Genomic DNA, 17,522 nt, shown 5'->3' on the forward strand with positions numbered 1-17,522 from the left:
GAAAGAAATGAAGGAAATATCATAGGTTATAGTGCCCATCTGTCTGGCATTTCTCAAAATCAGGTCAGAGTCTACGGTTCAGTAGCTTGGCTAGGAGTGGCTATGGTGGAGCACCTGGAGAGGGGGTTGGCTGGTACACTGAGCCCTTTCAGCAGCGGGATGCCCTGTCAGCAAAGTGACCATAGGGATGTATTTTGCAGCCATTTTTCTTTAAATAGGTGTCAGAGCTTTGTCCCTAGGATTTATCTGGGTGTCCAATGATAAGAATGTTATTCCAAGACACACAACTATTTATATAAACCCCCCCCCCCTTTATCTGTGAAGTGAACCTCCAGAATAAGTAATATTGTCTCACTGTTATAATATACAAGTGGAGTTTGCAGGTACTCCCTGATGCAATTATAGGTGGCAGAGAGGTAAAACAAACCTGCACTTTTAGGAATTTTGTATGACAAACTGTGATATGGCACAAAACCATGAAAGTGTCCTCTTTTAATGTTGTTTGTGTAACAATGAATGCAAGTTGTAATAAAGAACAAGAGTGCTATCAGAGTCTGCAACTTATGTTTGGCACCTTAAAAGTCTCACCCAAACTGAGGGATTTAGTAGAAAACATGTTGAGTTTCTTCGGGATGTGGTGCCAATGGTTACATCTTGAACCACAAAGCTGGGTTTTCATGCTGGAGATACTTACAGCCCCCCACCCGTTTGTAAAATTTAATATGCAGTAGTAGAGAAAAATCAGGTCACCTTCCTGGCTCTGCTGTCTCTCACTACAAATCACAGTACTGGATATACAGGAACACAGATTATTTGGAAGGTAAAGCATCTCCCATATGTGTATTACCACTGTGCATTTATTTATTACAGGTACTTATATAGTGCTGTGCTTTACAAATATATTATACATTCACATCGGTCACTGCCCTCAAGGGGTGTAAAATCTAAGTTCCCTAACTCACATTCATACACATATTAGGGCCGATTTAGACAGGATTCAATTAACCTACAAGCATGTCTTTGGAGTGTAGGAGGAAACAGGAGTACCTGGAGGAAACCAGAGTACCTGGAGGAAAGCCACACAGGCACAGGGGAACATGCAAACTCCAGGCAAGTGGTGCCATGATTGAGATCTGAACCAATGACCCTAGTAATGCCAGGCGGAAGTGCTAACCATTTAGCCACTGTGTTCAGCAGTCTGCCTGGAGTTCACCTTAAAATCCTAACCTGCAGTGATGTACTTAAATGCACATGGTGGACCAGTTAGGCATGTCATCACCAGCAACTAGAAAAATTTCACAATTAAATTTAATTGGCGCTTTTTCCCAAATGTGGGCAATATTATAAATATGAAAGTCATAATTTTCACATCTAAGGAAAAATAAGACAATAGATTTCCTTTAATGGGACATTCATCTGGAAATGTTACTGTCATACAATGTGTCAGAACCTTTTCTGCATTGTCTTTGTGCTGCCATCCAGCATGTTAGCTCTACCCTTTAGACTAGGCTAATTAGGCTCACATTACACAAGCCTAACCTCTCTGACTGGGACTGGCTAGCATGGGCTGACATTTAGCTGTTTTGCTGTATGAATTTCATGGCTAGACAAAATGTAATCTAATTTACTGCCATTCATACAGAACCTACCCATTGTGCAATGACCTCAGCAAATGCAATTTAGTCATTTAAACTGACATACTGTGGGGTGGAGAAGGGAAATGCACCATTGTGAATGGTGACTGTGCAATGTATAGAAAGAAGATGAATAATTACAAGTCATCATTAGCAATAATGCCATTCTTCAAAGGGCTGTGTTAAGAAAACTGTAGGAAAGCTCCATTTCCTTGCAAACTCTTGCTTTTACTTTACAAAATTCACTTAATTATTCTCAATAAGCAGACAACATTCACTACCCTCAAAATCTAGAAATACACACAAATATTGCATAATACAGAATGAATGATTTTGAAATCAAGACGGGCAGATTGTGACCTATGGAGGAAGTATGGGATTGTTTGACACCTATGCTTTCACAACTTTAAATGCAAACAGTGAAAAGCTGGAGCCGTTCCAGAATAAACATTTCTTGTAGATTTGTGATTGAAATAATTAAATTAGAGAAGCCAAATCATTAAGACATATGCATTTTTATGACTGTAAATATGCAAACTGTTATAAAAAAGTAATTTCTACTCTGATTATTTTGATCATGATCTCTTGAGATATATATATATATATATATAAGCAGGGGCGAACTGACCATTTGGAAACTCAGGCACTGCCCGAGGGCCCGGGGTCAGTAGGGGGCCCCATGAGATGCCCCTGGTACCTTTTTCATAGGCTTTTTTGAGTTTGGGCAAGGACACAGGGGCCCCATGATCCCCTATTGCCCGGGGGCCCCATGAGTTGTCAGTATTTTTTGCAATCTTAAGACAGATTTTACCTTGGTATTTTTGCCTCTATATAAATCGACATAATGTTCACTTTTTGTATTATATGTACCGTATATACTCGAGTATAAGCCGAGTTTTTCAGCACATTTTTTGTGCTGAAAAACGGCCCCCTCGGCTTATACTCGAGTCAACGTCTGCAGATGGCTCCCCCCCCCCCCTTCCAACAGAAGGGAAACTACGGTAAGTACAGGGGTGGGCAGGGGGCTGCTGTCTCTTACCTGGCTCCGGTCCCACGACGATCCGGTCCAGGAAGCGCGGCTGCTCCTTCATTCGGTTCGTCCACTGGATGCTCGCGCGGCTGCTCGGCTCCGTCTTCTCACCGGTGATTGGCCACCAGAACTGTAGCTCAGGAAAGGCACACAGGCGACCAATCACCGGCGAGGAGGCGGAGCTGAGCGGCCCCGCGAAAATCGAGTGAAGGAGATGCAGGTAAGTGTGCCGTGCTTAGGTGCTGCTGCAACCACATATGCTGGCTGCAGCAGCACCATACTGGAACAGGGGTCAGCAAGTGTCAGTGGGAGGAATAGTGCCCCATCGTTGGTGTCACTGATACCAATGATGGGGCATTATTCCTCCCACTGACAGCAACGATGGGGCACTTTTCCTCCCCCCCACTGACACCAACGATTGGGCACTATTCCTCCCCCCCCCCCACTGACACCAAAGATGGGGCACTATTCCACCCCTCACTGACACCAATCATGGAGCACTATTCCACCCCCCACTGACACCAATCATGGGATACTATTCCTCCCCCCCACTGACACCAATGATGGGATACTATTCCTCCCACTGACACCAATGTTGGGACACTATTCCTCCCACTGACACCAATGATGGGACACTATTCCTCCCACTGACACCAAAGATGGGGCACTATTCCACTGACACCAATAATGGGGTGCTATTCCCCCCACTGATACTAATGATGGGGCACTATTCCTGCCACTGATACCAATGATGGGGCACTATTCCTCCGACTGACACCAATGATGGGGCGCTATTCCTCCCACTGACACCAATGATGGGGCACTATTCCTCCCACTGACACCAATGATGGGGCACTATTCCTCCCACTGACACCAATGATGGGGCACTATTCCTCCCACTGACACCAATGATGGGGCACTATTCCTCCCACTGATACCAATGATGGGGCACTATTCCTCCCACTGATACCAATGATGGGGCACTATTCCTCCCACTGACACCAATGATGGGGCACTATTCCTCCCACTGACACCAATGATGAGGCACGATTCTTCCCACTGGTGTTCCCACCCTCGGCTTATACTCGAGTCAATCGTTTTTCCCAGTTTTTTGTGGTAAAATTAGGTACCTCGGTTTATATTCGGGTCGGCTTATACTCGAGTATATACGGTATATATATATTTATTGTTATTATTTTTTTATTATGCATGCTGTTTATTTCTTTCTCATGTATCTGTTTCTCTGTATATTTTTAGCATTCGTTTAATAGCCCTGAAGAAGGGAGAGTCTTTTTCTCCCGAAACACATTGACTTGATGTACTTGTCGTTACTCTCAATAAATAACTCCTAACCTACCATCAAAACAGCATTCTTTTGGACATCGGGCGCTCATTCTTTTCTACTATTCCAAGTATACGTGTGGAAACGACCTCAAGGCCATACCAGAAAGACAGCAGCCCAAACGCTAAGAGGGTTTACCGCCAATATCCACCAATGGGTACAACTGACTGGAGGGACTTCTCCCTACCCACCCACGCAACCACCCACCTACGACCAGTGACTGATCCAGTCAGTCCAGCACAAACTGTTCTGTGGTCATACACAATCAAACTGTCAAATGATTGAACAGAATCAACTTAAAATGTAGACATGTAGTTGGCCACAGATAGAGAATACCCCAACAATATGACATCTATCTACAGTTGTTTATTGCCCATGCTATTTATTTAGAAACCTTTCGTTTACTTCATTTAGCTGACACTTGTGTACAGTATTACCTAGCTTCTATATTTCTGAGTGAGTTCCAGAGCAAGTATGCAGTGAGTGGAAAGTCAGAAACAAGCCTGAATTTTTTATTACCTTAGTTTAAACTTGTTCAGGGTCTACTTAAAAATAACTGAAGCCAAAGCATCAACATGACAGCCAGGCACAAACATATTTAGAAGAGTTCAGCAATGTCAGCCTACCTTTTTTACTCACTATAGGTGTATATTTAATGCATTATAGGCAGCAGGAAGCTCCAGCACCTGAGTGTACCATACTGTTATTCTGTACAGGCAATTGTGTGATCCAGCATCGATTACAAGACTGACTGACAAGAACTGCAATCATTTACCGTGTACAACTTTTCACATATATGTATTTTAACTGCATTTAAAAGGTTACCTGTAGTGCAGCTTTGAAATGGTTCTCTCACAAAATATAAAAAGAGAACAATTTCCAGGAGAGTAGGTGGGAGAAAGGTAGCAGGAAAGGTTGATGCAGTATGCTGCATTTCGTAGCTGAACTAAAAGCCTGTATTTTCAAGGTTTCTAGCAATGATTCTCTATGCCATGGCCTTAGATGTAGAGCACTCTGTGAGGTATTTATGTGTTTAATCAATTAAGTGGACCATTGTATTGAACTTTCCTCAATAAAATCCCAGTAATTCTACTACAGGAAAAAAATCAATTGTCTAAATTGGGTACATTGGTACTTTGGGACATAAAAAGAAAATGGAAATAAGCAATAATAAGGCTTGCTTTGTATCATTTCCAGCCAGATAATATGTCTAGGGAGAGAAAGGAGAAACATGGAGAAGTTTCTGGAAACTCTAAGAAAGTTTACAAACCAGTAGCAAAAAGGTAAAGTGAATCGATACTTTACACAGAGTAGGCATAATTACAAGTTCACAGAGTAATCGCGCTACTCTCCACAGCCCCAGAAACTCCTGTGTAAATTTGTTCCAAAAAAAGTTGAACTTTACATGGGGCCTCTCACCCTTCTGTGAGAGTGCTCAGACCAAGTGCTATATTGTGGTTGAGGCTGGGGGAGTGACACATGATTGTGCACCAAATGTAACAGAAATGTTTGGAGGCTCCTGTGGTGAAAGGTGGAGGGAGAATCACATACAAGGTAAAAAAGAGCATACTTACTGTGCTATTAATGGAACTTACATGCTGATCCCTTAAGACCAGCTAGACACCTGAAAAGTATATGCAGAAGATTGACTTACTAAAAGTTGAAGCACAGGCATGCCCTCACTTGACTGGTGGCAAGGCCCAGGCATTTCAATAGATCTTTCAAGAACTGAGCACTACATCAGGGAATACAGAAGAGGGAGTGCCTGCACTATGACTTTAAGTAGATATTTACACTGGCATGTAAAACGGCATGACTGGCAATTTAGGAAGCTTGTTCCAGTGCAAAAACATTCTAATTATTTAACTCACCTGCTGGTTTACTTGAAGACATCTTAAAGATCATACAAGTGTCTGAGAGTAGCGACAATAGCCCTGTATCAAGGACAGAGGAAACTGCTGGCAATGGGCTAACATCTGAATGAATGGTAGACGTTGCATGCCTCTCAAACCCTGCAGCTAAAGCTGGCCATTCATGGATCAAAATGTGAGGTTCAATCCAGGTATAGGCAGGCTAATACCCAAAGTGGGTACAATTAGATACAAAATTTGGGGAAATCAAGCAATTTTTGTTTCCTTCAACCCGTGGTGGAAGGAAATAAGACTTGAGCCATCTATGGGCTGCTTAAGACTCTCTGCAAAGAAACAAAATACTTCTAAAGAAATGGCATTTTCACATGGTTTCTCCCTAAATGAATGAGACTCAAACAAGGTGTGAAAACCAGACCTAATTTTGTGACGCACATCATCCTGCGCAACTACTTTTAGGATAGCACTTTCCTTTGATAACTGTTTTATGTCAGCTCTTGTGACTACCCAGTGAGTGAGGCGTTCAAGTACAGATGGGCATTGACATTTACTTATAAGTCATTTCTCCTGAACCTCCACTTTTCCTTATATATGTAGCATACATATCCAAAACAGAATTCTAGAGATTTGTTACAGTACCTTGAAAAAGTATTTAGACCCCTTGAAATTTTCCACATTTGTCAGTGTTAAAACCAAAAATGTAAATGTATTTTATTGCAATTTTATGTGATAGCCAACACAAAGTGGCACATAATTGTGAAAAGTGTGGCGTGCATTTGTATTCAGCCCCCTTTACTCTGATACTCCTAACTAAAGTCTAGAGGAACCAATTGCCTTCAGAAGTTACCTAAACAGTAAAATAGAGTCCAACTGTATGTAATTTAATCTCCGTATAAATACAACTGTTCTATGAAGCCCTCAGAACAGTGGCTAAATGGTTAGCACTGCCACCTGGCAGTACTAGAGTCATTGGTTCGAATCCCAACCATGGCACCACCTGCCTGGAGTTTGCATGTTCTCAATGTGTCTGTGTGGGTTTCCTCCGGGTATTCCGGTGTACTTCCACACTCCAAAGACATGCTGGTAGATTAATTGGATCCTATCTAAATTGGCCCTAGTATGTGCATGTATGAATGTAAGTTAGGGACCTTAGATTATATGCCCATTGAGGGTTAGGGACTGTTGTGAATGAATGTACAATATATATGCAAAATGCTGCTTAAATTGACATCGCTATATAAGTACCTGAAATACATTAGTAAACAAATAGCATCATGAAGGCCAAGGAGCACACCAGACAGGTAAAGGATAAAGTTGTGGAGAAGTTTAAAGCAGGGTTAGGTTATAAAAAAAAAATATCCCAAGCTTTGAACATCTCACTGAGCACCATTCAATCCATCACCAGAAAATGGAAAGAGTATATCACAACTACAAACCTACCAAGACATTGCTATCCACCAAAACTGACAGGCCGGGCAAAGAGAGTATTAATCAGAGAAGCAGCCAAGAGGCCCATGTTAACTCTGGAGGAGCTGCAGAGATCCACAGGTCACGTGGGAGAATTTGTCCACAGGACAACTATTAGTCGTGCACTCCACAAATCTGGCCTTTACTCAAGAGTGGCAAGAACAAATCCATAGTTGAAAGAAAGCCATAAGAAGTCCTGTCTGCAGTTTGCCAGAAGCCATGTGGGGGATACAGTAAACATGTGGAAGAAGGGGCTCTGGTCTGATGAGACCAAAATTGAACTTTTTAGTCTAAAAGCTAACGCTATGTGTGGCAGAAAACTAACACTGCAAATCACAATGAACACACCATCCCTACCGCGAAAACATGGTGATGGCAGCATCAGGTTGTGGGGATGCTTTTCTTTAGCATGGACAGGGAAGCTGGTCAGAGTTGATGGGATGGATGGAGCCAAATATAGCGCAATCTTAAAAGAAAACCTGTTAGAGTCTGCAAGAGACTTGAGACTGGGGCGGACGTTCACCTTCCAGCAGGACAAACGACCCTAAACATACAGCCAGAGCTACAATGGAAGGGTTTAGATCAAAGCATATTCATGTATTAGAATGGCCCAGTCAAAGTCCAGACCTAAATATAATTGAGAATCTGCGGCAAAACATGACTCCCCATCCAACCTTACAGAGTTTGAGCTATTTTGCAAAGAATGGGCAAAAATTTCACTCTCTAGATATGCAATGCTGGTAGAGACATACCCAAAAAGACTTGCAGCTGTAATTGCAGCGAAAGGTGGTTCGACAAAGTATTGACTCAGGGAGGCTGAATACAAATGCACATCACACTTCTCAGATATTTATTTGTAAAAAAAAAATTTTGAAAACCATTTATCATTCTCCTTCCACTTCGTAATTATGTGCCCCTTTGTGTCGGTCTATCACCTAAAATCCCAATAAAATACATTTACATTTTTGGTTGTAACATGACAAAATGTGGTATGAATACTTTTTCAATGCACTGTATACACACAAGAGATGGCCCCAAGCAGCACATTGATGAAAGCTCTTGAAATAAGCTTTATATAAAGGTCTGTTAGGATCAAAATAAATGTGGAAGATATTCATTACTGGATGGAAGAAGGGACATCCTCAATTAAAACCATCAATCTGCTGACAATGATTAAAGCAAAATTATCACAAAATGACTTTGTCCTTTCCTCCCGTCTAGAAAATCGGGCTATAACTTACATGTCTCCATGCCTTCATCGTCGTCATCAACAGGTGGCTTGTCATAGGACTTGTCAATAGCAGCTCGGAAGCTCTCATTGCAGCCTCGTCCTCGAATGATTCGCGGGCGTGGGCGATGGAAAGGAATGTCACCGTTCAAAGTCACCTCAGCCACGGCTGTCTGCAGACTTTCTAATGAGCTGGATTTCTTCAGGCCTAATGAAGGACCAACGTCTCTGCTTGGGGAACCTTAGAGGTCAAAAGGAAAAGTTAATTGGTATTAGTACGAGACAGAGCATGCCTGATTATTCATGTCCTCAGTGAAATTCTATGGGGAGGTGTATCTATTACATACTTCTATCTCCCATTTCTTTGTGGTAGATTAATATTTTTCAAGCTACAAATCTTAATCGTGTCATTTATAAAGTTTACTCCTTTACGCCATTAACATTATCATTGCAGTTTTTCTTTATCAGTTTTTTAACTTGGCATATACAAACAGCGTGTCTTAATCCCCAAGTTTTTGTAAAAATGGATCTAAGGAAGCAGTCTAATCTTTGCAACAGTTCTGTGTATTAAATATTATGAGTTACCACACACATACTTGCTGCAGTTGGTACTGTATTATCTGCTGGTAGGAAGCCATCTCGTCCCGGCAAAGGAGATGACAGCCATCCAGTCCACTTTCCATCAGAGTAAACCAGCCACAGAGGTAAATGACTGGACTCTCTCTTCCACAGAAATAAATACACAATGAGACAGCTCTAGTTTAGGTGATGTGCGTGTTTATAATAATGTCTAATAGAAAAAAAACAGTAATAATCTGTGGGTGGTCAGGTCATGCCTGTACGTTTGACAGGCCTCAAGAGTTAAGATTTAATGGTTTAGATTGTCAATGTCCTGCAAAGGTCACAAAACAGCTACAGATTAATTAGAGATAAAGCTGGACATACACTGTTAGCTCCTCCATTCATACAATCAAGGTGTATGAAGGAATTCCCTCACCTGGAAATTGCATATTGACAGCGGCACCTGTAGCTGTCAGAATACACTGATCAAGAAGCATTTACCAATATGTCACTTCGACAGAAGTCGATTAAATTATTAACATCTTTCTAGCAGGGATGGCCACACACTGATTTCCATCAGAGTATGGGCAGCTTAAGATAAACACACCTTTCACTGCTTTCCTAATAGATACACAGATTTATAATATACATTACTGTTAAAAGGAGCCAGAGGCCAAATTTCTGACATGAAATCTGTCTATCTACCATCAATCTGAAGTCATAAAATCCTGCAAATCACTGCTGAAACTTGAGAATATAAATATACTGTTACTATAACTATTGCGAACAATGGCCATAGACATACAAAGGGCAGGTAAAAAAAAAAACCACGAAAGTGTAATTTTTAGAACAGAAAATTACTAAATAATGGATCCATTTGGCACTTTCTATATAATAGTTCCTTCTAGACTAGGAACACTGTAAGACAATAAAATTTGAATGGTTGTCATCCTGTACTGTAGAGCAGTTTCACCCAGCAGCAGTAGGAAATAATAACTAAAGCTGAAGTATAAGGGTAAAAAGGAAAGAATGCAGTGCTTTTTAGCAGCAAATTTAGGGTGGATCTAGGGGAGATTGAGCACAGAGGCAAATCATACTAATATAAGACCTAAGAGTACCACATCATTTACGAAAAAACAGCAATTATTTTATGTTTTTTGTTGATCATTTACAAAACAGGTAAAGGATATTGAAAATTCTTGATACCAGGTCAAAGAGTTAGGCTATGTTCACACGGACGCACACAGGCAGCCTCCGGTGAAAATCAGTTGATTCTTGCAGTGTGTGCAAACAGTATCAGCTGTCAAATGTGTACTCTGTGCAATTCAATGGCCAGTGCCATTATTGTTTGCATGCAACTGTACACCTGAGCAGTTACATGTGAATTGAGCCGCCGACCATCCCTGGGCACAGACTGTGTTCAGGAACGATGTTTCTGTGGAGTTCCCTTCTGCAGCTAATCAGCATTGTACGTGGTCATTGCACAGTGTGCTGTCGCCTCAGTGAGCAGCAAACTATCCAATGCTAGGGTGTACAACATAAGAGAACAGGTTGTAAAATGTTTGCTTTGCTAGAGAAATAGGAATCTCTTATTGTACTGTACACAGAGAAAGTCCATCTTGTGTGTTTCAATTGACGTTCCTCTTTAAAAGATGAACACATGTAACGCTACATTGTGGTCTGTAAAAACCAAGAACATAGGCAGTGGTTGTTCACCAATTAAATTCCATTTTAGTCCAATGATCTGAAAGAAGTGCTTGGTGTTATAAAGTGTTGTTATAAAGTAGTAGGACATGCCTAAGAGTCTTGTCATCATTTACGGAAAGCACAGACTCAGCTTATTAATTAGTATTGGCTTGTCAAGTGCAAGTTCAAGATGCTTTGTGCAGATAGTACTTAAATGACAACCTCTCCATAGAGGATGCCAGGCTCATTACACGTGGCTTGATGTCCAGAAAGTAATCTGGCTGTGGACAAGTTTTTGGATAAGAAATAAATGAGAGCAGAGAAAGGTTACCAGTTACAGCAGTAACTATTACTGAATCTAGGCTGAGGGTCTCCCCTGATAAAATGAACTGATCTGAGAGATTTGAGCCTCTTTTGTGACAATTGGGTTGTGCAGGAGTTAACAAAACACATCAAGTGTTGCAAAGCATCAGAAGTGGTATATTTTAACACATATCTACAAGCCTTTTCTAAAAAGGAACTGCAAGAACTTTTTAGTGAATGTGCAACACATTAAGGGCCCAATTAAAGCAATAGCTAGACTAGAAGGCAGCTGCTGATGTGAACAGTGCATCATACAGTTTACAATACATTAAACTGAAACTTTGCTGCCCTTTACGCCATGGACAAGCCGGGTCCCACACCACAAATTTCAAAATCTCAGTCTAATTCATGCCTTCTCTGCTTTTCACAGGTAAATGCTGCTATCTCCTCTCCCCTCTACTCTTAACTACAACAATGCATAGACTCCTGTTAATTTCAGAACTAATAGTGTGTACATAATGTTGATTAGTTCTCACCACTAGTTGCACTCTTTTTTATGACTGTAGTCTGTGTCTGGTCTGTTTGAGAAACATCCCCCCTATTCATGTGATCCTTATCAGTTCCTGATTGGGGCGGAGAAGAGTGCTCATTTGACCATCTCCCTATAAAATTAGATCAGCTCATGGGGGGAATCACAGATGGAGGGCACAGTCAGAGACGAGGTGCTGCTTTTGCGTGAGTGCTGCGTTGATGGAGTGCTAAGACGCAGTTAAACACAGCAGTTGAACTAAAGCAGCAGGAAGATACAAGAAACTCTACTGCATGCTGGACAGGCTGCAAGCAAACACCCTGGAAAACATCTCTTACAAGTCTGAGTCCCACTCCGTGTACCTTTTAATATGTCCCCTCTACTCCTTTTCATATTACTTTCCTGCGTTCCCAAAATCTCACTTCTTTACCCCTCTGCTCCACCCCAAAACTTGTACATCTCACCCTCGCTGCTACCATCTCCCTACTACTGCTCTCATCACCTCCTGCTGATACTTTACTCTCCTGCTGATACAAACACCAGGACTGGAAGGCATGTGCACTCGTGTACATCCCGCTTCCATGTTACTTACCTCACCCTTCTTCTCCTAACCTCTGGGGATATCTCCCCAAACCCTGGTCCTCCAGTATCTCACCCCCACACCAGGCATCTTCTTTCTTCCAGGAATAGCCGCAATCCCCTCAATTTAACATCAGTCCCCAAGCTCCCAAAAACCACCCTCCCTTTTTCATGTGCCCTCTGGAACGCCCGCTCTGTCTGTAATAAGCTCACCTCTGTCCATGACCTTTTTGTCTCCTGCTCCCTTAACCTACTAGCAATTACAGAAACCTGGCTCCAAGCAGCAGATTCTGCTTCTCCCGCAGCACTGTCCTATGGAGGCCTCATCTGGACCCACTCACCGAAACCCAGTGGTTAGAAAGGTGGTGGAGTTGGTTTGCTTCTACCCCACTGAGCTCCTTTCAAGTCCTCCCTAACCCACCCTCTCTATCCTTCTCTTCTTTCGAGACTCACTGCATCCGGCTGTTTTCTCCCATTTCTCTGAGGATTACAGTGATCTATTGGCCTCCTGGACCGATGTCCCGCTTTCTTGATGATTTCTCCGCCTGGCTACCCTACTTTCTCTCCTCTGAACTACCCACTATCATTCTCGGAGATTTTAACATCCCTATTAATGACAACAACCCGGCTACATCCCAACTCTTCAACCTAACCTCATCTTTTGCATTAGCACAATGTATACAGTCCTCCACTCACTCTGATGGGAATACATTAGACCTTGTTTTCTTCCATCTTTGCACTCCCTACAACCTCAAAAACACCCCCTTTCCTCTCTCTGATCACAATCTCATCACCTTCACAGTGTCCTCGTCTTCAAACACCTATCCCTCCAAGCAGCAAACAATCACCTGCAGAAACCTTCACAACTTGAACCCTGCTCCTTTCCACTCTGCAACTGACCAACTCCACGACAGAATCTCTCCCCTGTCCTGCCCTGACCTGGCCACTGCTGTCTACAACAGTTTGCTTTCATCCACATTAGACTCACTTGCTCCTCTAACAACACGAAGCATCAGGCCCCGACCATTACAACCTTGGCAGACTGACGACACCAGAAATCTTAAGAGACATAGCTGTGCACTGGAGTGATTGAGGCGTAAAACCAAATACCAGCAAGCATTCACCCGATATAAATCTGCTTTCTCAACATACAATTCCTCCCTTCATGCTGCCAAACAAGCCTACTTTGTCACTCTTATTAATACCTTGTCATCCAGTCCTCGTCGTCTCTTCTCTACTTTTAACTCTCTACTTTCTCCACCTCCACCCAGTACCTCACTCACTGCAAATGAGATTGCAAATCATTTCAAAAACAAGATTGACGCAATTCGTAGGGGCATCGCCACTGCACAGACATCTATCCCACTTAGCATACCTTATACTAAACCTCCCTCAACACTTTCCTCTTTTGACCTTGCTACTACCGAAGAGGTCACTAAGGTTTTCTCAGAAGCCCGTCTCACCACCTGCCCCCTGGATCCTGTCCCCTCACAACTACTACGGTCACCCTCTTCTTCCATCCTATGCTCCCTCACTCACATCTTCAATCTCTCCCTCTCTACTGGTGCCTTCCTCTCCCCTCTAAAGCATGCACATCACTCCCATACTTAAAAAGCCCTCCCTGGACCCCACCAACCTGAACAACTTAAGACCCATCTCCCTGCTGCCATTTACCTCTAAACTCCTAGAATGCTTAGTCTACAATCGCCTGAGCTCCCACCTCACCGACAACAACCTTCTTGACCCTTTACAGTCTGGCTTTCACTCACTCCACTCCACTGAAACTGCACTACTAAAACTCACTAATGATCTACTAACAGCTAAAACCAATGGCCACTACTCCATACTCTTACTACTTGACCTCTCTGCGGCTTTTAATATGGTTGAACATCTCCTCCTCCTCCTCAAAAAACTCCACTCTCTTGGCCTTAGAGACTCTGCTGTCTCCTGGTTCTCCTCCTACCTATTGCAGCACTCCTTCAGCGTTACCTATAACGCAGCCTCCTCCTCTTCACTCCCTCTTTCTGTTGGGGTCCCTTAAGGTTCTGTCCTCGGACCCCTTCTCTTCTCCATCTACACCTCCTCCCTTGGTCACTTGATAAACTCCCATGGCTTTAAGTACCATCTCTATGCTGATGACACACAAATCTATCTTTCTACCCCTCACCTCGCCCCTTCAGTCTCCTCTCGCATTACTAACCTACTAAGCGACATATCGGCATGGATGTAACTCCACTTCCTCAAACTCAATCTTTCCAAAACTGAGCTCTTAGTATTCCCCCCAGCCCGTGCCCCCTCCCCTGACTTCTCCGTCAAGATCAATAACACAATTATCAGTCCCTCCCCTCATGCCAGGGTACTAGGTGTAATCCTAGACTCCCATCTGTCCTTTCACCCCCAAATCCAATCACTGTCCAAATCTTGTAGACTTCACCTCCGCAACATCTCCAAGATACGCCCGTTCCTAACCTTGAAAACCACTAAGAAACTTATTCACTCCCTTGTTATATCTCGCCTTGACTATTGTAACTCCCTCCTCATTGGCCTACCTCATCGCAGGCTATCCCTTCTTCCGTCTATCATGAATGCTGCTGCCAGACTTATCCACCTTACTAACCATTCAGTATCTGCCACCCCTCTCTGCCAATCCCTTCACTGGCTTCCCAGTGCCCTATGGATAAAATTCAAAACATTAACAATAACGTATAAAGTCATTTATAACTCTGCCCCAAATTACATCAACGATCTTGTCTCTAAAAATCACCCAAACCGTACTCTCCGCTCCTTGCAAGACCTCCTGCTCTCTAGCTCCTTTGTCTCCTCCTCCCATGCTCGTCTCCAGGACTTTTCCAGAGCTTCCCCCATCCTCTGGAACTCTCTACCCCAATTTATCACACTATCGCCTACTCTGCTCACTTTTAGGCAATCTCTGAAAACCTTTCTCTTCAGGTAAGCCTATCCTGCCCTCAGCTAATAATGAAATCTTCTACTCTTCCAACCAGTCCATCCCCCACAGTTACTACCTTTTGTACCACTAGCCCCTTCCTCCTAGATTGTAAGCTCCAAGGGGCAGGGCCCTCCTTTCCCTCTTGTATTGAACCGTATTGTTGCTGAATTGTCTCCCGTTATATTGTAAACCGCTGAGCACACTGTTGGCGCTATAAAAATCCTGTATAATAATAATAATACAGTTTACAATGCATTAAACTGGAACTTTGCTGCCCTTTAAGCCATGGACAAGCCGGGTCCCACACCACAAATTTTGTTGCCAATTTTATCAGGTGGCAGTTACCTTTCTGGTAGGCCTGGCCTTGCCCCAATACCAGGCCCATTCTCCTTTAGTCACATAAAAAGAAAATGCATATCTCCCAGCAGGCTTCATGGCCGAAGAGATATTCTTGTCTAGGTGAGAATGGTGGCCGGGAGCAGGGCAGACCAATAATAAGGTAAACAAAAGAAAAAACTAAATGCAGCTTTAGATTGCAGAGCTGGGGGTCAGTGATGCCTAGTACATCTAGAGGGTCTAGTGTTGTGGCTGTTGGCCGCACTGCAGTGTGATGCACTGGACTGCAACCCACCATGCTGATAAAAAATGTAGGTGGCACCAGTGTGCAGTTAAAGCTTTGGCTACTATCACCCTGAGCCCACATGTACACACTGGCCAGCAATGGAATCAATGAGATGCAGCAGTCACTATGACCATGTGAATTTGCTCCTTAACTGGCCAAGACACTTAAAATCTATTGTTTGAGATGTTGAAGGATTTTTGGCAAGTTAGGTAATTCCAGGTAGGCAATAGGCCATAAGTGGTGCTGCATCCCCTAAAAAAAACTCTCTACTGAACAAAATACAGGGGCTACATTTGCAGACTTCTTTCTTAGCACCCATTCACATGGTTTGTATTGGGCAGCCTTGCCCAGTGCAGTCCAAAAAAAAGGGCAAAGCAATTTCCTATGATGTCCAATCACACCACTGCATTGCGGTGGTATATGCTGCAACAAAACAAAACAAAAAAACCCCCAGAAAAAAAACAAAAAAAAAAAACATCCAGTACTGATTTCAGTACTTTATTTTCCAGCGCAGTAGGTTGTGACACAAACTGCTGCATCTTATTATAAACAGGGTGTAGGGAGGATGGCAGAAGATACCTCAGGTGCTGTCTTATCACATGGCTAGCAATTTTGACTGAGCAGGGCTTATTAAACATAATATTCTGCACACAATCTGATTTGCCCACCTTTACGTTGTCCCTAAAGATTGTTCATAGGGCCAAAAATGTAAATAAACATAATTGCAGTTACTCAGAAGGCAGATTTCTAGTGATGTGCTCTGCAAGTAAATGAATTATCCGTTTAAAAGGAAAATAAATTTCAGACATTTAACAGAGAAAACTTGCACAATGCCAACAATTTTACAGCCAAAAAACAGTATAATGTAAAAGCATGAATAAGAATTTTAATAGACCATCTCAAGGGAAATTCTTTCAGGCTAATAGATTCTTTCCAATAACTGCTAAATACTATCCTGCTAAATAAATATTTTACAAGTTTAATAATTTTATTAATTCTCACTTCTTTCCTTTAGCGAGCAATCCCGCAATTTTCTTTCATATAAAATGGAGACTATTAAATTAGTCAGGAATTCATAGCAATTACCTTAAAGACATCAACAGCTGTTTCTGCACCCTAGAATAGTTTAATGGCATTTAACACTATTCTTGTGCCTTTGATTGGCCACTTATTTGCAAAGCAATTGAAGGTTCAAGCAAGAGCTTGTAAAGGGTCAAATACAGTTTGCTCTGATTATACAGTATTCATATCATAGCAGGGAGTCAATAAGAAGTCTACTTATAGACTGGTTAAGACTTAATTTTTGAATTTGTCAGTATAGATATATTTAGCTACTGATATGACACTGGAGACATATTTGCATTTTAAGACATTCTGTCTTAATTCACCCATATTGGGTCAGTAGCAGCATGTTTTTTGGGCAAGGCTCTCAATGCAAGTTTCAGGTAAGGTTCTCAACACAACACCACAAAAAGTGGTCACTGCCCCAGTCTATAACTGGCTTTTACAACAAGGAACAAGGGGTGGGCTCCCTCAGGTTCACCTGCCCTTGGTCTAGCCATTAAAATGCATGTACCTCTACTATGAGGGCTCTCAAAATTTGTAGAGTTAGGACCACAGAACATCGGGGTGCCGTGAAGTGGCACTGTGGCTTACGTATGTATTTGCAAATGTGTGCTAACTAAACCCCTGTTTTTAAACGCATACTGTTAGACAGGTTAATTCG

The 17,522-nt window shown here is 42.5% G+C and overlaps 1 protein-coding gene across 10 annotated transcripts in view; it reads right to left on the reverse strand.

The window, feature by feature from the left end:
* Window positions 1-17,522, reverse strand: part of PARD3 (par-3 family cell polarity regulator) — an 814,686-nt gene that overhangs the window by 301,750 nt on the left and 495,414 nt on the right. For all 10 annotated transcript variants that reach the window (XM_089668705.1, XM_089668703.1, XM_089668701.1 and 7 more), the window contains one exon: window positions 8,583-8,810. In XM_089668705.1, the coding sequence (XP_089524831.1) occupies window positions 8,583-8,810 (228 nt within the window). The remainder of the gene's footprint in view (window positions 1-8,582; window positions 8,811-17,522) is intronic.

Source organism: Staurois parvus, unplaced genomic scaffold (assembly GCF_062004578.1).
Source record: "Staurois parvus isolate SC_StPar_1 unplaced genomic scaffold, SC_StPar_1.0 ptg000061l, whole genome shotgun sequence".
Classification (NCBI taxonomy): Eukaryota; Metazoa; Chordata; class Amphibia; order Anura; family Ranidae; genus Staurois; species Staurois parvus.